At 33.6% G+C, this 19,259-nt stretch overlaps 2 protein-coding genes across 2 annotated transcripts; both read right to left on the bottom strand.

The window, feature by feature from the left end:
• Positions 1-555: 555 nt before the first annotated feature.
• On the bottom strand, positions 556-12,476 carry LOC120282609 (protein VAC14 homolog). The gene is made up of 19 exons (XM_039289444.1): positions 12,386-12,476; positions 12,235-12,306; positions 11,843-11,932; positions 11,651-11,770; positions 11,525-11,553; positions 11,297-11,436; positions 11,122-11,222; positions 10,855-10,944; positions 10,625-10,732; positions 10,450-10,541; positions 10,187-10,268; positions 8,745-8,810; positions 7,578-7,687; positions 7,323-7,443; positions 7,082-7,243; positions 6,871-6,999; positions 6,621-6,689; positions 5,940-6,230; positions 556-666 (listed from the first exon to the last, which is right to left on the bottom strand). Exons 1-18 carry the CDS (start codon positions 12,413-12,415, stop codon positions 5,943-5,945), a joined length of 1,899 nt encoding a protein of 632 aa, XP_039145378.1. The 5' UTR covers positions 12,416-12,476; the 3' UTR covers positions 556-666; positions 5,940-5,942.
• Positions 12,477-12,609: 133 nt separating this feature from the next.
• LOC120282845 (protein VAC14 homolog) lies at positions 12,610-17,906 on the bottom strand. The gene is made up of 7 exons (XM_039289683.1): positions 17,770-17,906; positions 17,502-17,622; positions 17,253-17,414; positions 17,044-17,172; positions 16,796-16,864; positions 16,173-16,454; positions 12,610-12,878 (listed from the first exon to the last, which is right to left on the bottom strand). The coding sequence occupies exons 1-6, from the start codon at positions 17,904-17,906 to the stop codon at positions 16,176-16,178; spliced, it is 897 nt and encodes a 298-aa protein (XP_039145617.1). The 3' UTR covers positions 12,610-12,878; positions 16,173-16,175.
• Positions 17,907-19,259: the final 1,353 nt, after the last annotated feature.

Raw genomic sequence — 19,259 nt, 5'->3', positions numbered from 1 at the left:
TTGGTATTGAGATTACTATTTCTAATGTAGAGAAGTCTAGCAGCTCATTATGTCTAATGTAGAGAGATTAAGCAATCCACTATCCCAAGAATGTGAGTTAGCAGAGACATTAGTGGATTTTAAGATGCTAATTTCCAATTCAGTGTTTTGAATGTTGGTATTCAAAGAAATCATACTAGTAGTCCTCTAGATCTTTATTTTCGGACACAAAATGAGTGAAGGAATGCATAGGAGATGTGCCGTTCCGCAACTCAAGGCCAAGCACGTGGTAATCACCACGATATCCTAAAGTAGACGATGCACGTATCTACTACTTCAAAACATCACAAGGCTAATGGTATCTTGAGCATAGTTCATATAATAATAATAATAATAATAATAATAATAATAATAATAATAATAATTATTACTATTACTATTGAAACCAATAATTTTCCATCCATAAAACCACAATAAAATACTAGAATAATTCAAGTATCTTTAATAGATAAAATGCACATGATAAAGATTAATAGAAGGGGGTTTCCAAATTCACACCCTAACTGATCCCTCCACTAATACAAGACTATACTGCAAAAACCAACTTAACAATGCAAGCAGCTTAAGACCACTGACGGTGCTCAACACAACAACTTTCAGAAGCACGACCAAGCTAAGAGCTTAAGCCTGAAAAATAGGAATGGAAAATATTATGAGTATCATAATTATTTAATGAGTGGATAGACAGTTATGTAAAAAAAAAAAAGACAAGAAATCACATATTTAGGCTCAAAATACTGTAAATATACATTGAAAATTTTACAATAAGGTCTAATGTTTGTTTAACATAAATAAATTCTAAAGGCTCGTCAAGAAATTAGCCTGAACATAGCCATGGTTGTGGCTAAGTTTAAACCCGCCAAGGCCAAATATTGTACATTCCATGATTATAGAAAATAAAATTAGCCTACTTTGGTGTTGTTTACAGAGTCCACAAAAGTGGTGAATCATAGTGCGTCAGTCTTCTTGGAGGTATTCCTCCAATTTCCCTATTAGATTCTCTCAACATCTCCTAAATGGGTTTATATATATCTGATTACCTATGCCGCCTCTTAATAGGCTGGACTGTGGGCACTCTTACTACAGTAAGTGGAGCTCTAGGCTCCCGTCACTAATGAAAAAACATCATGTCAATTATAACTCATATTGTACAGTATGAACATCTTTAAATATTTTTCAAGAACCAACCCACACATTTATATATCAAAAACCATATTATAAAGATAATCAACAAAATTCCACACATAATCCCAAATATAAAATATGTTAAACAATTATTGTAAGGTATGATAACGAACAACATAGCATAGTTATAACAACATAAGAAATTTATTTAAACCAAAGTAGAATATCAAGAATGCTATATAGATATACATAGCAAAACAATTTTCAAATATTCTTTTATAAATAAAATATAAATCCACTCAGAAAACTTATTAACTAATGCAGGCACTAGACTACTACTCCTCTGCAGGTTTTTACTATTACCCGAGGTCTTCACAGCTATAAACTCACAAGGTTGTAAGTCAAAAACAAAAACAATATGAAATTCTATATCAATATGCATGAAAGGTAGAACTCAATGTCAGTTTAAATTTACTCTAAAGAACTCAACCAACCATCAACTAAAATTAAAACTAGTTGATTGAACTTAAACTAACTTTAATTGAAGTTAAGACGACTCAAATTGTGCTAACCCAACTTGAAACAACTCCAATTGAACAAACTCAACTTGAACCAAGTCCACATCTTACATAACCTTCCCAACAAGGTTAATCCAATTAAACCCACACCTAATTAAACCGGCTCAGCCCAATTTCAATGGATCAAAGCCTTGTACCAAGTCCGATCTAACTAGTCCAACTCAATTGAACCACTTAAACTTATTTGGTTGAACTAAACCCGCTTAACAATTAGGCCCAACAAAACCAATTTGACTAAATCTAAGCTAAACCAACTTAAGCCCATTTTTAAGCCCAACTTAAACTGATCAACACATTTAAAACAAAAGTTGCTGAACCTAATCAACCCAAATAATCCAAGCTTAACCAATTCAACTCCCCTAACCAACTTACACTGATCAACCCAATTTAAAACCAAAGTTGCTGAACCCAATCAACCCAAATAATCCAAGCTCAACCAATTCAACTCCCCTAACCAACAATTCACAACCAAACTTAACCCAAATCACTTAAGCTGAAGCTTCATCAACTATTGCCCTAGGATCTAACCCAACCAACTTAAATAAATCAATCTTGAAACATAACCTATAAATGCTACTTCAACATTTTGTTAACAACCTCTAATATTTTTTATCCCTTATTAACTCATTCCCGATCTTCTTCATTACTCAGACCACCACCTCTTGATCATCGCTACCACCACCGGGAGCATCCTTTTTCTCATGACACAAACACCACCTTCTCTCCAAGCATGCAATGCATATTATACACATTCTATTTCCTCTCATCTTTAAAGGCCCAAATATGATCATCATCTACAACTTATAAGTACATTTAACCTCACAGTCCACCCATTTGCGTTGCTATGATACTCTTTTCCTTATACACTACCCCAAATTAAACTCTCTCATTCCATCACTCTAGGATACAACCATGCATACTCATTAACAAAAAAGGACACAGAACTAGCCATGCATAATTTCTATACATAGGAGATGGTATGCTCTACATATTGCATACATGGAGCCTCATTATACACATCCATCACACATCTCTATCACATGAATCCTTAACACTACCACTATCTTTCCCTTCTCACAAATAAAATATAAAACAAGAAGAAGATGAACAAACATCCTATTTATTACAACCACCATGGCCACCAAATTTAGTGCTACAGTAACTACGTTTAAAGATTAAATTTTCATGCCCTGAAAGCATAAAATTCTACATAAATTATTGAGGAATAAAACTAGAATTCTGATTTGAACAAAATATACACATTAAATCTTATAATAAGCCTTCCAAAGCATCTAAACGCAAGTTACAAGATTCAAACACCAACTTAAAGAAAACTTGAATATGAAATTCAAGAAATTAATAACTTGCCTAAAACTCAAAAATCATAAAAGATAGAAGTATGAAGAGTGCAATTAAATCCTTAACAATTTAAAGTGAATGACACTAAAGAAGTGCATATTTATTCTTCACCCCTATATTTAATATAGGGGTGAAGAATAGAGAAAAGAGAGCATATGTTTTAAGGAGTAATCTTCGAGTTACTACAGTAAATATTCAATAGAAATCTCAATAGTAAAACAGTAATGGGCGGGATGGAACTATAGTAAAGAGAGGCCCAAAGGACGAAAAAAAAGAATAAAATATTGGCGATTACAAGATGAATTAGGAGTGAAGTTCCATGCTCTAAACACAACCTTATGATAATAGTTCTTAAAAATATAAACACTATTTCTACGACTATTAAAATAGAGACCAATAAGAAATATATGAATAAAATTTTGAGCCCAAGTGACATTGGCCAGAAACATGTCTAGTTTAGCCCATCGTTTGAATTACACCATGTGTATTCATGACCAATAAACCCACGATATAAAGTGGTTACTAATGATAAAGTTATTGAAGTGCTTAGATTTAGATGCATAATTCATGAAACTAGATAACTCACAAGATTAAATTGAGTCAATAACAAAAAAAAAAAGAGTAAAATAAAAAGATCTAATAGCTAGGAGCATTCCAACGGGCCTTCTAAAAGCAAGAACCTAATTTTGTTGACACCAAATTAGCTGATGCTTCCAATTTAATGTTGTTTCGAAACTAGATTAATGTTGTGGTATCATTAGAATTCCTAATACTATTTGAGTCACCTAGGTTATCTAGATCATCTTCCTCCATGTTAGTTTATGGACAGTCAGATTCACATGTATTTGGCTACAAAATTGCTCATGACTTTATCCACTAAAAGTCCATAAGCTCTAGATTGAGAAGATTGATTTAGTTGATTTGAAGATGAGTAAAACTCTTGCTTCTCACTCTTAATACTATTGAGATGAGTAAAACCCAGACCAAAAGAAATTAATGCTAAAGATGCACAAGATCAACAAGAACAAAAAACAAATATGCAACATGGTTCCTTAGAAAATAATTATCCAAGAAGATTAATTTTCCATCACAAATATATATTAAGTGTTCAAGCTCTTTTGTTGTCACCCAAAATGGTGGTGCCCATACTAGTGAAATCAAAGATGTGTATGATAGTAGTAGTTGTTCCATGAGAGAAGGAACATGTAGTCAATCCCAACAATAATTTTATTAGTATTTACTAATTTAGCTTAATAGCACCTACTTTTTTCTTTGATTTAAAATGTTTTAGATCTTTCATAGAGATATACTAATAATTCATCTTGTCTTTCATAAATTGACAACCCTGGATAACAAAGTAGTTGTATCATAAACATGGTCATTCATAAGGAAAATGTCTCATTAAAGATTGGTTTAAAATGATAATTAATTAAAGAAATTGATTTTGGTCAACATATAACTATGTTTTCAATAGCTCCTAAAATAAGACATGTGTACAACTCTTTCCCAGACATCAAAATAAACACCTTCAAAATAAAACACCAGATTTTGTTTTATTTATCTAATTTGAAAATCCTTCTTTCCCAAATTTTAAAATAAACATCTTCAAAATAAACACCAGATTTTGTTTTAATTATCTAATTTGAAAATGAGACTAATTAACATTAATTTAATTGTCCCATCCGTTGGTTCTTTTTCTAGGTCTTACTTTTAGTTGTTAACCAAGATTAATCTCATTTAAATATCAACTTTTAATCCACCCCTTGTTGGTTGAGACTTGGGTCAACCTTGCCTTGGTTATTACTTATTGCTAGTGAACTCTTAAGTATACAGCATTACAACATTGTTGGGTGGATTAGAGATTTAAGAGTGTATTACTTGCTAACTTTACATTTTTATTTTTTATCAAATAAAAAAAATTATCTCTATAAGTTTCTGAATAACTATAAATATAATTTGCAAAAGAAACAGTCATATAATTAGCATTTTTTACTTTTAGATAAATTATGGGAGTTTTTGCAGATAACCCATGTTTTATATTTTTATTAAAATTTAAATTGCTAATTAGTAATATATATTTTTGATAAAAACAACAAATACTATATACATCAAGGTGTACGCATGTGCAGAGAATTGATGATTCGGCTTGTGCATCCTTACCTAATGATATGAGATTTAGGTTTTAAACCCACATCAATAATTACTGGAGACCCGTTACCATCCTCACGTACAACAAGACTTGAACTAAAGATCTCTTGATCATTTCACACTCATCTTTCGTAGTGGGGTCAATATTATTGGGCTATCAACCCTTTAGTTATTTATATTTAAAGTTCTCAATAATTTTTCATGAGAAGTCATAAGCTTTTATATTTGAAGTTCCCATCAAATTATAAAAGTTTTAGGATTCTGTGAAATTATAAAAGCTTATGACTTCTCATAAAAATTATTAAAAATTTTAAACTACTTGTATTTTGCTCTTTTACTTAATGTATAACACATGTTCACATGCGAGTTGAAAAGAAATGCTCAAACAGAATGGAGAAATCACCATAAATTTCAAGCATTCCTTAACTGAACAAAAAAAACTTCATGCGAAAATAAAATCAGATGCCTTCGTCTCATTATTGACAGCAAACCAAAAGAATTCAGTCTATCTATATGTACAACAAATATTACAAGTTACACAATTATACATGATATTTTCATTTATGCGGCATAGATATATCTTAGAAATTAATGTATGTTGCAGTCATGTTTAGCAAGATATTTTACAAAATAAATGCAATCACAACACAAAAAATTGCTGCTAAAAAGAAAAGAAAGAAATGATCTAACCATTCATGATGAGGAAGCTGCAGATCTGTGCAACTGAAGCTGTGTTTTCGTTTTGGCATGATTGAAATGTTTGCGCTGTGTGTTCTTGTATTGTTCAAGCAGAGAAGCAAAGTTGATGCCGTCTTGTGTATTCTCTGTATCTCCGATTTCGTGGCCTGGTTCGGCCACTTGGGATGTCTCCGGGCATTGGTGGTAATCTCTATAAGGTAAGCACTCAACCCGATCACAGACAAAACTATGTGCTGGCAACCTTCGCATTGTTTTCCACAACATAGTGAAGACTGTAGTTCTCTGCAAGATCAAACATGATATATTATGTGATCTGTGAATTGATGAGCGATAAAGATTTTTTTAAAAAAACACAAGAAAAAAAAAAATTAAATGTGTAGATGATTTGAAGCAATGAAAAAAATCAAACTAATCTATTGACGGTATGCATACCGTTCTCTTTTATATGAAATTCGCAGCATATTATTTAACAATGTCATTACTCTAGAGATAATAAAGTGAATAAAATGAGAAATTACCCTGCTACATATGATTCTATTACCACCTACCATGTCATTAGAGAAAATAAGTTCATTTTATAGCATGTGTACTCATTCAAGATAGACAAAAAATGGAATACATCTTTCATGAATATCTCATTGTATCCTCAATCTTAAACAAATTCATGATTACCGGTGGCAGCAACATCAGGATACGGTATAACAACTTCCTGAGCCACACAGACTTTCCAGCCTCACGAAGCTGCAAACAAGTTAAACTGATTACGGTTACACAACTATCCAGATTTTAATAAATAAGGTGCTGCTAAATTCAAGTTGAAATAAGGTTGTAATTCAAACACCAAATAAAGCTCAACCAAAAATTTTCAGGTAATATCATCTTAAAACTATACAACAGTGAAATAATGGGAAGGATTCAAAACCTGCAGCTTAATGTGATCAAAGCATGGAAACTGCAGCTGATAGACCAAATCTGCCAGCTCAATCAAAGGGACCATAAGAATGTCATCTTCGAACAATGACTGGATTACACAATAAGCATGACGATATTCCTGCAAATATGATGAGACAAAATCCAGATAAGGGAAAAGAGTTTCAACTGAAGGCATATGTAGCAGCCAAAATGTGTCATACTTGAGCGAAAAGGCAGAGACTTATTGTTGCACTTGGGGAATGACACCAAGAAGAATGCAGTGAAACAAACAAGTCTTTACTGGCATCATTTTCCGATGTTTGTTTTAGGAGAGCACGCATGTCAGCCAACTCAGATGCGGTGACTAAAACATAATTTAGTGTCTGGTAGTAAACCATAAACCAAGAAATTAGTAATGGAGAATTTATATTTCATAGAAAGAACAAGACAGTAATAAAAAACCTGCACCAACTGGAATGCAAATTCCAGGTCATCTACTCCCTCCAGTAGTGAAGAAAACTTTTGGTAAACCTTCTCTGCATTCAGGAGAGCACACAGTCGATGCACTATCAAGGAACCCCGGCTGAAGAAATAACAAATGGAGATTTCATTGCATGAGAAACAAAGCAATTCTGTTTCATTATCTTCCATTTATCATAGGTCTATCACTTTCATCAGAAGAAGTATTGCAATCAAAGTAACAATTTTTGTGTGCACCTTAGAGTTACCCATAAAGTTTGATCCTGTACTAGAGAAGCAAAAAGATGATTGAATTGTGTGTCATCTGTTGCTAAGCAAGCATGCACTTCTAGTGCAAGTAGAACCACCTGTGTAGAGGAGTCAGTCAGTAGCATTCAGGACTTAATGGAGGTACACATGCTCCAATATTCATTTATTTTCAGAAATTTGCCTTTTGTGAACAATGTTCTGAAGTGAGAAATAAATGTGATTATAACGTGGGTAACAAAACATTCAATCATAATCAAAAGAGCAACTTGTGCTGATTTGCCACAAAAACAGTTCTGTTGATGATTAATACAGAAGTAGAGGAAAAGAATAGCATGTTCTTTGCATTCAAACAAACAAAAATCAGCATCTTTTTGCACATAACACACATAGTAAACGAATTATGTTGCTTAGCAGGACAGCATCACACGTGACAGAACAAAAACCACTGCCATGATTATCTCCTCTATTTTCATGGAGCCTAAGATTTTTCTTTTGAATGTCAATCATATTTGGTGAGAGTCTAATACAAGGCTTTGTGCATCATATATTTGTACATGTATGTTTGATGTCTAAATACCACTGTTCTGCTCTAACAATTTTATTTCACAATGTACAAGTGAGGATAAAATTATAACTTATGTCCTTTGGCTGGAAATTGAGTGAGATCCATTACTTTTGTTTGCTTAAGCTCAAGTTCACCTTGATATTTTAGAAGATAAGCAAGAATTTTAGCTAGACTTAATTTCAGGCAAACTGGGGCGTCGATTAGTTCAAACCATCTTAACACTTTGATAAATATGTCATAATATATATATATATATATATTTATATATTTTATAAATATTCTTCTACAAAAAAAAGATGTATGTTGAGATGGTAGGAGCTTGACCTTTTCCTGAACCCATTTTGATTTTGATTCAAACCATTTAAATCTTCCAATTGGTTCTATGTATAGTATAATCTATCAAATTAGAAGAAGAATAGAATTGTCTTATCAGAGCTTCCACAATTCCGGCATACTAATATTTCTCGTGACAAATGGGCATGGCCGTAAGCAATTTTACAAAAAAGGGTATTGATGTTTTGTCATAGCCACAATTTAGGATGATGCATGAAAGGAGTGCAGAAGAAATGGAAAGAATTAAGAGAAAGTACCTCATCAGAAGGTTGTGACAGTGCCGCGATAAGCAAATCAAAGTTTTCATTGAGGTAAGGCATTATCTGTTACAAATTGAAATTTTAAATTTTAAACAGCCAAACTCTGAAATCCAGATAAGCACAAGAGATAGAAGATATTAAACAAAACATTATTAATACAAAACTTTAGCAGCAATTCCATTAACATTTTCAAGGTATTAGCAAGATATGTCATCAAAATTTTGAATACCAAGAAAGACAATTTGCCATTATACTTCCTTTTCCTAATTAAAACATCATCCTTTAAGAAGCCAAGACTCAGACGTAGTTGTGCATGTGTGTTTGCCCGTGTATACATGCACACATGCACACAGATTTGTTGTTAATGCTTAAGTGCAGAATAAGTTCTGAGACCCATACAGATGCAGAAAAGAAGAACAAAGTTGAAGAATACATGCAGCAAAATAGTTGGATGCAAATATTAATTTTATAATTTGTAATTTTGTAAATTTAAAACTTATGGCATAGGTGGAATTTTTCAACCATAGGTATTCAAAGAGAGTCATGCTTTGTACATGCAACCATGAAACTGAGTTTCACATGAGGGTCATAAGCAATCAAGAAAAGGATGTGCAAAATCCCATAAAAAATGAAAAGAAGAGAGTGATGCTTGATAAACGGCAAAATCCTTTTGTAATTTCGTGCAATTCATCAATTAGACATTTGGAACATGGAATATACACGCAAGAAAGGGATAGAAGTTTCATTTGTCAATAAGAGGAAAAAGCGAAGTAATCTTTAATGACAGTAAGTTTGCCTCATGAGGAAATCAGAGATGAGCCTAGATATAAAGATTATTTTTTACCGTTAGTTTGGAAGAGAAGATGCCGTGCTTAGTGCTTATATGTTATAATAACGTGAAAAACACACTTCCACCAGAGATTCTTATAGTATTTTTAGTTGCAAAAGTAATCAGTCTTCCATTTTGAAATAGATGTATGAAGTGCTATTGTCATTATATTGTAAATATATCTGAATTGATGGCTTTGCTGAGTTAAATTACTTCTATTTCCTACACCTTCACAAAGTTTTATATGTTGTTTTCTCCTGAAGCACTGGACACACAAAAAGGTTCTATTTGTGTTATGGAAAATGGAATAGTCTTTGACAAAGAATTTGATTGGTAATATCTTGTTTATCCTACAAGGGGCTTTACACTATAAAAATGCACAATTAATTCCTTAAGGATTTTCCAACAAAGAAAAAAGATAATATAAACAAGATGACAGCACACAAGCAAAAATAAATACATTAATACAAAATTTCGCAGTGGATTGCAGATCTAGGTTGCATTGTAAATAAATCAATGCTGTGTCAGTAATTTTGCTTGTAACATATCAACTGGAAATAGTTTGGGAAGAAAATGGGAAACCATAATTTCATAAATTACGATAACTTACTTCATCCCTATGCCATTCCAGAAGTTTTGTGATCCAAATCAATGCCTCAATTTGACATTCTTTCCATCCGCTACTTAATGTCCTAATCAAAAGTAAAAAAAAAGAAGCGATAAAGACTATGTATCAGCCATTACTCACGCATAGCCCAATCAGAAAAAAATGCACAACTCTTTCTCGCAGCTCATTAGGAACATAAATATAACAGCTAGGAAACAAATATAACAATAAAATCTGTGTATTTACATAAAAGGCAAAAAAAGTACACTTTTAAAATAGTTAGGACAGCATCTATTTCTGATCTCTCGACTGGACCAGCATATACTTTACGAATGCCGTCACTAATTTCATGAGCAATCTGAGGACAGAAATAAAATTAAAGTTAAATATAATTCTTTATAAGTTGGGCATAAACCAAAAAAGAGTATGGAAGAATTTGACCTTGCATACATTGACCTCTGGAACAGAAAACCAGGGTAGTATGACACACAAAATACGAGAATAGTAAGGGGCAAGCCGGTCTACACCAAGTTTTCTAAATTCATTTATCTGCACTATGCGATAAAAGGTGGTAAAATCAACCTTTTAATTGATAAAGACTGTGAGGTCCATATGAGGACAACCCATAACTTGATGGCAACCTCATTGCAGTAAATAACAATAAGCCTTACCCAGGTCAATGCTGTCAACTGGGCCACTGGATCCTCTGAGCATGCAGAGTACAGCAAAGGTTCTGCGAAGTGACCAAAATCTGCATTCTCCTGAGCAGTAGACCAGTTATAAAACTTATGTTTTCTTTCAATACATGGTCAGACCAAAGAAAAAAAATTGGTATAATTACTGTAATAGAGAAAGGTGCAATAAATTCCTAAAGCAATGGAAGGGAAAAAGTAAAAAGGTATATAGAAAACCATCTATCCAACAGACTAAGGCCTTACCTTCCTATACTGGCCTTCCTTTATGCACTGCAGAATTTTATCAAGGGTGTCACAAACACCTCCATTGTCATCAGGTAAGTCCGTTAACATTTGGAACAAACCTGAAACATAAAGGGCATATTAGTTGATCTAACAAGCAGCTGATTAAATAGTATTTCTTTTCCAAAACAGATACCTTCAACATATAACTCAAGGAACCATTCTGAATCCACATGATGAGGAGCCTTATTTTCAATCCATCTCAACAAGAATATCCGGGCGCTACAAAACATTTTCCTTATCCTTTCCTTCAGGAATTGTACAAATTCTTCCATGCTTTAAAGGAAAACAAATAAAAATGAGTGAACAAATAAAGCATATTTACAGTGAGTATACAAACCAATGCAAATTGAAGAGAGAGCACCTGAATCTACCGTCCACAGTTCCAATGTACTGATCATAACAAAAAAAATAGTTATACTCAAGAAACTAAAAGCTAACTTGAGAAATTCAAGTTGCTGGCATATATTGAGTTCGCATGGATGTTTACCTCTGTAACTTTGGTCAATTTCCTATGAAGAAATCCTCGATCTATGTCAGAGTTCTTGAAGGGAAAACAAAATGCATAGAATATCCGGTCAAAGAACGGAAAGATTTCCCTTTTCACAACCTATTCAGCAGCCGGAGATAATGAGTTATATCCAATACACGAGCCAATAGGCATTAGTTAACCAGAACTCACCATTGCAATAACGCAAATCGTTTCACAAGCGTACTCGCAAACGGAAACATCACTATCTTTGAAACTATCAAGTATAGGTGGCAGAATTTTCTGCAAGGAAGATGAAATAAAGACAGTAACTATATAAAATCAGTAAACAACACAAAAACTACAACTTGCAGCTTTCTTCTTGGACTAAACCTCATCATGAAAATAAACACTATATCTAAGATACGTAACAAAAGGGAATGACATCTGATACACTACTACTAAACCTTGATTCCCAAATTTGAAGTTTGTGCTTCCAAGGACAGAGCACACATTCAATTCATCAAGTGATGATCACATTTCTTGCATCAAGAAACATGGAAGAACACTTATTCAATTAATCAAGTGATGGTCAAATTTCTTACATGAAGAAAAGGGGCAGCAAACCTTTTGCTCAATGCAACCGTCAATACAGCAAGTCCAACTATTCCACCTTTCTAAAATACCACAAAACCAAAAATTTCAATAAAAATCATCCAAATTTCAAGTAGCATATGGGATAAAACATCAAGAAACCTTTCGATAGTGAGGTTGTCCTGGGCTCATGAGATCTGTCTCCAAGTACTCAATCAAGGTCAATATCTTCTGACGACTCACCTTGAATTCAAGCCTGTTCACAAAATTAAAAAGCTACACAGAGGAAAAACAAAAGATAATCAGAGAGTCAATCAAGAAACTCCAAAAGAACATCAATCAATTAAGAGAAACAGAGAAATGCCTCATTAGAAGCTCTAATGCGGGTGTCGAGGTCTTCATCTCCGATGTTCCAGAAGACATCGGAGGGGATTTCGGCCAATTTGTTGAGCAGATGCTTGGAGGATGGAGCCAACATACTGAACTTCTTGGATTTCAAGATCAATCGATCATTCCCAGTGAGAAAACGAGAGAGAACAGCCCAAGATTAGGGTTTTGACGTTGAATCATCGAGGATTGAATGCGGGATTGGCAGTGTTATATGCTTCGCGTCACTTCCCGCCCTGGTTTTGGCTTGTTCTGGGAGAACAGTTTTCTTTCAAACAAACAAAAAAAAAGGGGTTTATTTGGAAAAACTAGAATATATTATATATATTATTATTTTAATTTTCAACCGATAATGAATAAGCATATAAAATTTTATTTAACTAATGGTAATTTTTTTTTTTTAATGCAATATTCATCGTATTTGAGAGTTTATTTGTCGTTTTAAAAATTTTATAATGTTTAATATAATATTATGATCCTTTCTGTTGTGAAATTATTTACTATAATTCATGCCGTTTGAGTTTTGCAAATGTATTAGAATGTAGATATTATTTTCATATAATCCTATCGTTTCATGATAATAAATATTAAAGTCATATATATAAGTGAAAATGTATTTAATTTTTTAAAAACCAAATAAACCTTGTTACCTTAATTTGAAAGCGGTGGTGCCGCTTTGTTGGAAGAAGTGGTTAAAATATCTAAAAATAAAAATTTTCATACCAAACTAAAACAAATAAGTAATGGGATATGTCCCAAGATAAAATAAAAAAAAATAATGTGGATAAAAAAAAAATTGATAGAATTCACATTTTTGTTTTGATCTTATTGGATAGGATGGATAAAAAAATATCATATACTCCTGTAAGGCGGTCTCCATTCTCATCCATGGTACTTCAAAAAAATATGTTAGATATCAAAAAGGCGTTAGATAAGGAGATTCCCTTTTACCTCTTCTCTTTATCCTATTTGTGGATGTGCTAAGCGTTATGTTTTCACTTACTTTAACCCCAGGGGTACTTTATGGAGTGCGGCTAAGAAAAGGGAGGGGATCCGCATAATAAAACTCATTATATATATATATATATATATATTTTAAGGCATCTTTGGATTGTCTCATAAACTTGTGTCTACTCTTCAAACTTTTGGTCAGTTACCAAATAGTTACTTCCCCGGGATGCTTAGGGGACATTCCTTTCAGAGAAAGTGGAAGGAAGTCGGGGAAGTGACATCTGGTGTTTTTTTTTTGTCATGAGGTGGGGGAAGTGTAACTTTCCCCACGGAAGTGGGTTTTGAACTAAACCCACTTACCTACTTCAGCATTTTTTTTTATTGAAGTGGGGGAAGTAAGCCATTCCATAAAAACCAACTCCCCTCACTTATAGTATTCTTTCCGAACTCATAGAAGTCCACCCAATATCCGAACTCTTTATTTTCATTCTCACTTTCTGATAAATGAATACCATAAGTACTGAAAGTGATATCCCACTTCAGGGAAGTGATACTTCCTCCCATCCCCCTAATTAATTCAGACTAGGTGGACATTCTAACGATTCAAAACAATAGTCTTACTTCTAACAGAACCCTCATAGTTAAATCATTCTATAACTTCCTAGTTGACGGTGCCATCCGCTGTAAAATCAGTGTGGCAACCTGGAAAGGCTATTGTCCTAGGAAGATAAAGGCACTCACCTGGCTTGCATGGGATAATAATTTTCTAACTATTGAAAACTTAGTCAAAAGAGGATGCAATAGACTTTCAACAGACACTTGCACACTCTGTCATGTGGCAATAGAATCAAGAAATCACCTATTCCTACAATACCCTTTCACATTATGCATCTCGGAACACTTTGGTCGGAGTCTGGGGCTAACTCATTTCCCAGATTCTCTTACTAACATGTGGGGTATTTGGAGGGCCCATCTTATAGGGCGAATGAAAGATACTTGGGACACTCTAGGCCGAGCTATTCTTTGAAATGTTAGACTCAAAAGGAATAGACGCATTTTTTATTCTTGTTTTTTATCTTTTCATTCTTTGATCATTAAAATCACTTATATATTTATTTTTTGGGTATTCGTAGTGCTAGAGCACAAAAGGCAGATGTTGAAGGAGTCATTCAAACTATGAAGAGAGGCTTGGAGTTCATCGAGCCTGGAGAGGGTAAGCCGAGTAGCTCGCGAGAAACATATATCAGTACGGGACCATCCTGATTAGCTTCTGTTGAGCCATCTAGGAAGCACAGCTTCATAGAATGCTCCTTGATTTTGTTTTTTTTTTTGTGCTTTAAGTTCTTTATGTTCTTAGACTATTGTATTTAGTTTATGTCATTTAATTAATTATGGTTTATCCGCTTCCTCAAAATCTCAATAGTTATAATTATAGGCTTTAGAATCTTACTCTGGTCAAAGTACTCCGAGTTCTATATGGGAGTTGATACAAAAATTCTCCGAATTTTATATGGGGATAGAATTATATCAACCAATGTTTTTATATACATGAAAATTTAAACTTAAAATATCATTTGTTTAATTTACCTAATCCTTGACCATTTTAACCAATCCCCCTTGCTCATAAAAACCCCACCCCTGCACAAATGCAAACTCCATGCAGCAGTAAACACCATGTCACAATTCATGGGCATATTGTGAACCTTTTCATCAGTAAGGTGGCTTTTTGGAATTATTTATGCAATAGATCAAAATTCAGTCATGCCTATTGGTGACTCCAAGGTCTCCTAGTTATTTTATATAATTTTCTTTTAAACGAATAGCATGGGCTTTGGTTTGTCTGTGATTCTTAGCATCTTGTGTGTTAAAATTAAAATAAATTTGCATATATAATATATTTTTCTAAAAAATATATAATTATAAATAATACATACAAGTCCAACAAAAATAATGCTTGTGTTATGTATTCCAACAAAGCATTAATATTTGTATGCCAACTAAAAAGATAATTAATGTCAAGCTTATCAAAGAAACCCCAAAGAAGTTCTTTGATTCCATATTTCTATAATGAGGGAGAGTGTTCTTGGTAGTCTACAGAAACTATGCAATCTATTAACCTTACTTAAGAAAACAAACAAAGCCATGCACCAAAAAAAAAGAAATCAGCTCCTTTCAACGTCCACACTCTAAAATTTATTTAATCATATCATGATCAAGAAAAGAAATTTATGATTTATAATGCATGAGAACTACTGATACATCTTTTCCATTTGGTGGAGAAATTTCTGAAACAAAACAGAGAAATCACTACTATATCATCAAGCATTGTTTTCCGACCAAAATATACCAGAGCACATAAACATCATATCAATCAGGAGATCAATGCATTATCCATGATTTATAGTTTTCCTGTGTTTCCTAACAAGTTGAAGTAAACAAAAACTTATCTGCAAATTTCTAACATGGAGAGCATGATTACAGACTATGACTCAACTGCAAAATTCTTAGAATCTACAAAGAATGGATGTATGCTGACTTGATGTTTTGAAGCAATCTTCACAGTTAATCACAAACACTACCTACAACAAGGTCAAGAAAGAACTGATCTGACCTTTTATGACGAGGAAGCTGACTTGTGGCGCTGCAGCAGCATTTTTGTTTTGAGATGATTAAAAAATTTGCGCTGTATGTGCATAAACTTTTCGAGCAGAGAAGCAAAGTTGATGGCATCCTTTGTATTCCCAATATCTTGGTTCTCATCATCTGGATCAGCTAGTTGTAGAGTCTCCAGGTGTTGGTTGCCGCAAGATGCACACTCAAACTGAGTACCGACGGAGTTATGTTTTGGTAAGCTTCCCAAACTTTCCGACAACAATTCGAAGGCTTTACTGTCCTGCAAGATCAAGAATGATACATGATCGAAACAATATCTTCTTGATACTTCCGCATATTATTTAATTCGAGGAGCAAAGAAACATATGGTTAACAATTTGGTTATTCATGGAGAAATAACAATATCTACAACAGATAGAAAGAGAATTATATATCCATCATTATATTTTGTTGTCATAACAAAAGATGCATGACAGAAAGATTCAAATGTCAAAACTTGGAACCAGTAAAAAAAAACAGTTCATTTCTTAATATGCACAGCCATTTTAGATAGACAAAAATGGAATTTAGCTTTCATAAATATATTAATGCATCCTATATGTTAAACAGATTCATGATTACCCGCGGCAACAACATAATGAGACGATATAACAACTTCTTCAACCATACAGACATCCGATCCTCAAGAAGCTGCAAACAAGTTGAACTGGTTACACCACTATCCAAAAGTTAATAAATACGGTGACGTTTATATTCAAATTGAAATGAGGTAGTACTTCAACCACTAAATAAGCTCATTGAACATAAATTTTTATGCCAAAATCATCTCGAAACTATAGAATCATTAAATGGGTACAAACATTCCAAACCTGCTGCTTAATGTGAGCAAAACTAGGAAGCTCCAGCCAAAAGACCACAATGGTTGCCCCTATCAAGGGCTTCATCATTCTATCCTCTTCCACCATTGACAGGATTACACAATTTGCATGATGATATACCTGTAAATATGGCCACAAATAACATAAATAAGTGAAAACAGTTTTAATTAATAGCACATTGCCAGCAAAATTTCTGATACCTGAGAAAGAAGGCACAGACTTATTGTTGCACGTGCGGAATGGCACCAAGAAGAATATAATGAAAGAAACAAATCTTTGCCAGCAGCATTTACTAATGTTTGCTTTAAAAGAGCGCGCATGTCAGCCAAGTAGGATGAGGTGATTAAAATAGAATTTAGTTTCTGGCATTAAACCATCAACAGACAAATTAATAGTGGAGAGTGTATGTTTTATAGAAAGAATAAGACAGATCATGAGCAATGGAAAACCTGCACAAATTCAGATGCAAATTCCAAGTTATCTTCTCCCTCTATTAGTGAGGAAAACTTACGATAAACCTGTTCTGCATTCAAGAGAGCACATAGGTTGCTCACTATCAGAAAACCACGCCTGAAAAGATGAAAAATGGATTTTTCATTGCAGAAGAAACAATGTATTTTTTTGCACATTAACGAATCAATCATCTTCCATTTATCATGGTTACATCGCTTTCACCAAAAGAAGTATTACAGTCAAAGAAACAAATTTCAAATATACCTATCAAGTAGTGAATCAGAGTGGAATTTCTGAACTAGCAAAGCAAAGAGTCGATGGAAGAGTTCAGCATCTCCTACTATGCAGGCATATACTTTTAGCACAAGCGGAACCACCTGTGCAGCGGCAGTCAGTAGCATTTAGGTATGAAGAGTGGTATGCAATCTGGAAAAATCCATTTGTTTACAGAAATTTGCTTTGCTTTTTGTAATGGTCAGAAGTGAGAAAAGAACATAATTTATAGCATATGTAGCAGAACAGACGATCATACTCCAAAGAGAAAATAGTGCCTACCATACCACTTGCCACCAAAGCAGTCCTGTCGACGATCTAATATAAAAGTAGAGGAAAACAATAGCATGCTCTTTTGATTCAGTGACAAACCAATGATCAGCAACTTTGTTACACACAATACACAAAAGGTGAACATCTTCGAAAAAGCATCACACACAACAGAAGAAAAGCTACCATGAAATTTTCTTCTGCTTGCCATGGAACCAAGAATCTCTTTTCCAATATCATTCGTATTTGGAGGTAGATTCTAGTACAAGGCTTCAGGGTCCCTATACTTGCACATTGTGGGTTTCTTATGCTTGAATATTATTGTTCTGCTCACGCTCAACTTGATCACTTCGAAAGCAATACACCCGAACAGGTTTTTCTTGCTCAAATTAGTCTCGAGCAAACTTGAACATGGATTGGTTATGTAGAGTTTTGATTGAAAAAGTTTGATGACTATTAATTCACATAAGACCGGGGAAGGAATCTCTATCTGTGTTTTTCCTAAAACACAACCAAATAAGACTTAAGAGCTGCATATGTCATGCAGAGAATATCTAAGGTCTTACTCTTTCTATTTTCTAGATAAAACTCTCATTTTTCACAACTTGCAACAAAAGTGCAAGCATCTCAATACCGAAGCCTTGAATCTTTATTGGAATACACATACAGTATTCAATTTACTTCTTTTGCATTGGTATCACTATAGAAACTTAGTTTGAAATTAAATCCACCAAAAATAAGTGTCATATTTGTTTAGTGGATTAAATATGACATTGCAGGCTGTTGTAGATTTCATAAGGAAAAATTGATCACCTATTCGGAACAAAACAGGATATTTTTTTTAAGTCTTCAATAACGTACTCAAAAGTTGTCTTAACTTTTACTAAATCATTTTTGAAAAACTTGTGCTTCCATGTGTGCATCTGCTTAGCAAATCTTCTGAGAATATAACAGTACCTCAACATCAACACCAGCATAGCCATGTTATAAGATTACACATCAACTCACAACAGGCCACTTCAATTATGACGGTATAATGTTAGCAACTTAAACATTAAACATCACTTTCATGGGTATTTAAATTCTAAATAATCATTTTAGTGTGGTATGTATACTCTAAACTTCATGTGGGGGCGACAACTATCACTTACTGGAGTTTCTGCCATTGCTCTTCTACAATTCAAAACTTAAAGTTGAATAGCAATACCGGC

Source organism: Dioscorea cayenensis, chromosome 18, assembly GCF_009730915.1.
Source record: "Dioscorea cayenensis subsp. rotundata cultivar TDr96_F1 chromosome 18, TDr96_F1_v2_PseudoChromosome.rev07_lg8_w22 25.fasta, whole genome shotgun sequence".
Lineage (NCBI taxonomy): Eukaryota > Viridiplantae > Streptophyta > Magnoliopsida > Dioscoreales > Dioscoreaceae > Dioscorea > Dioscorea cayenensis.
This window is presented reverse-complemented; position numbering and strand designations above follow the sequence as displayed.

Coding starts and splice junctions, on each gene's coding strand:
- LOC120282609 (XM_039289444.1), bottom strand. CDS start 12,415: ATGAGCCCAGGACAACCTCACTATCGAAAG. Junction 7,688..8,744: donor TGTCACAACCTTCTGATGAG/GTACTTTCTCTT, acceptor TCCTCTACACAG/GTGGTTCTACTTGCACTAGA. Junction 6,690..6,870: donor TTGATCACATTAAGCTGCAG/GTTTTGAATCCT, acceptor ACTTGTTTGCAG/CTTCGTGAGGCTGGAAAGTC.
- LOC120282845 (XM_039289683.1), bottom strand. CDS start 17,906: ATGCTACTGACTGCCGCTGCACAGGTGGTTCCGCTTGTGCTAAAAGTA. Junction 17,415..17,501: donor TTGCATCTGAATTTGTGCAG/GTTTTCCATTGC, acceptor GTTTAATGCCAG/AAACTAAATTCTATTTTAAT. Junction 17,173..17,252: donor GTCTGTGCCTTCTTTCTCAG/GTATCAGAAATT, acceptor CCATATTTACAG/GTATATCATCATGCAAATTG.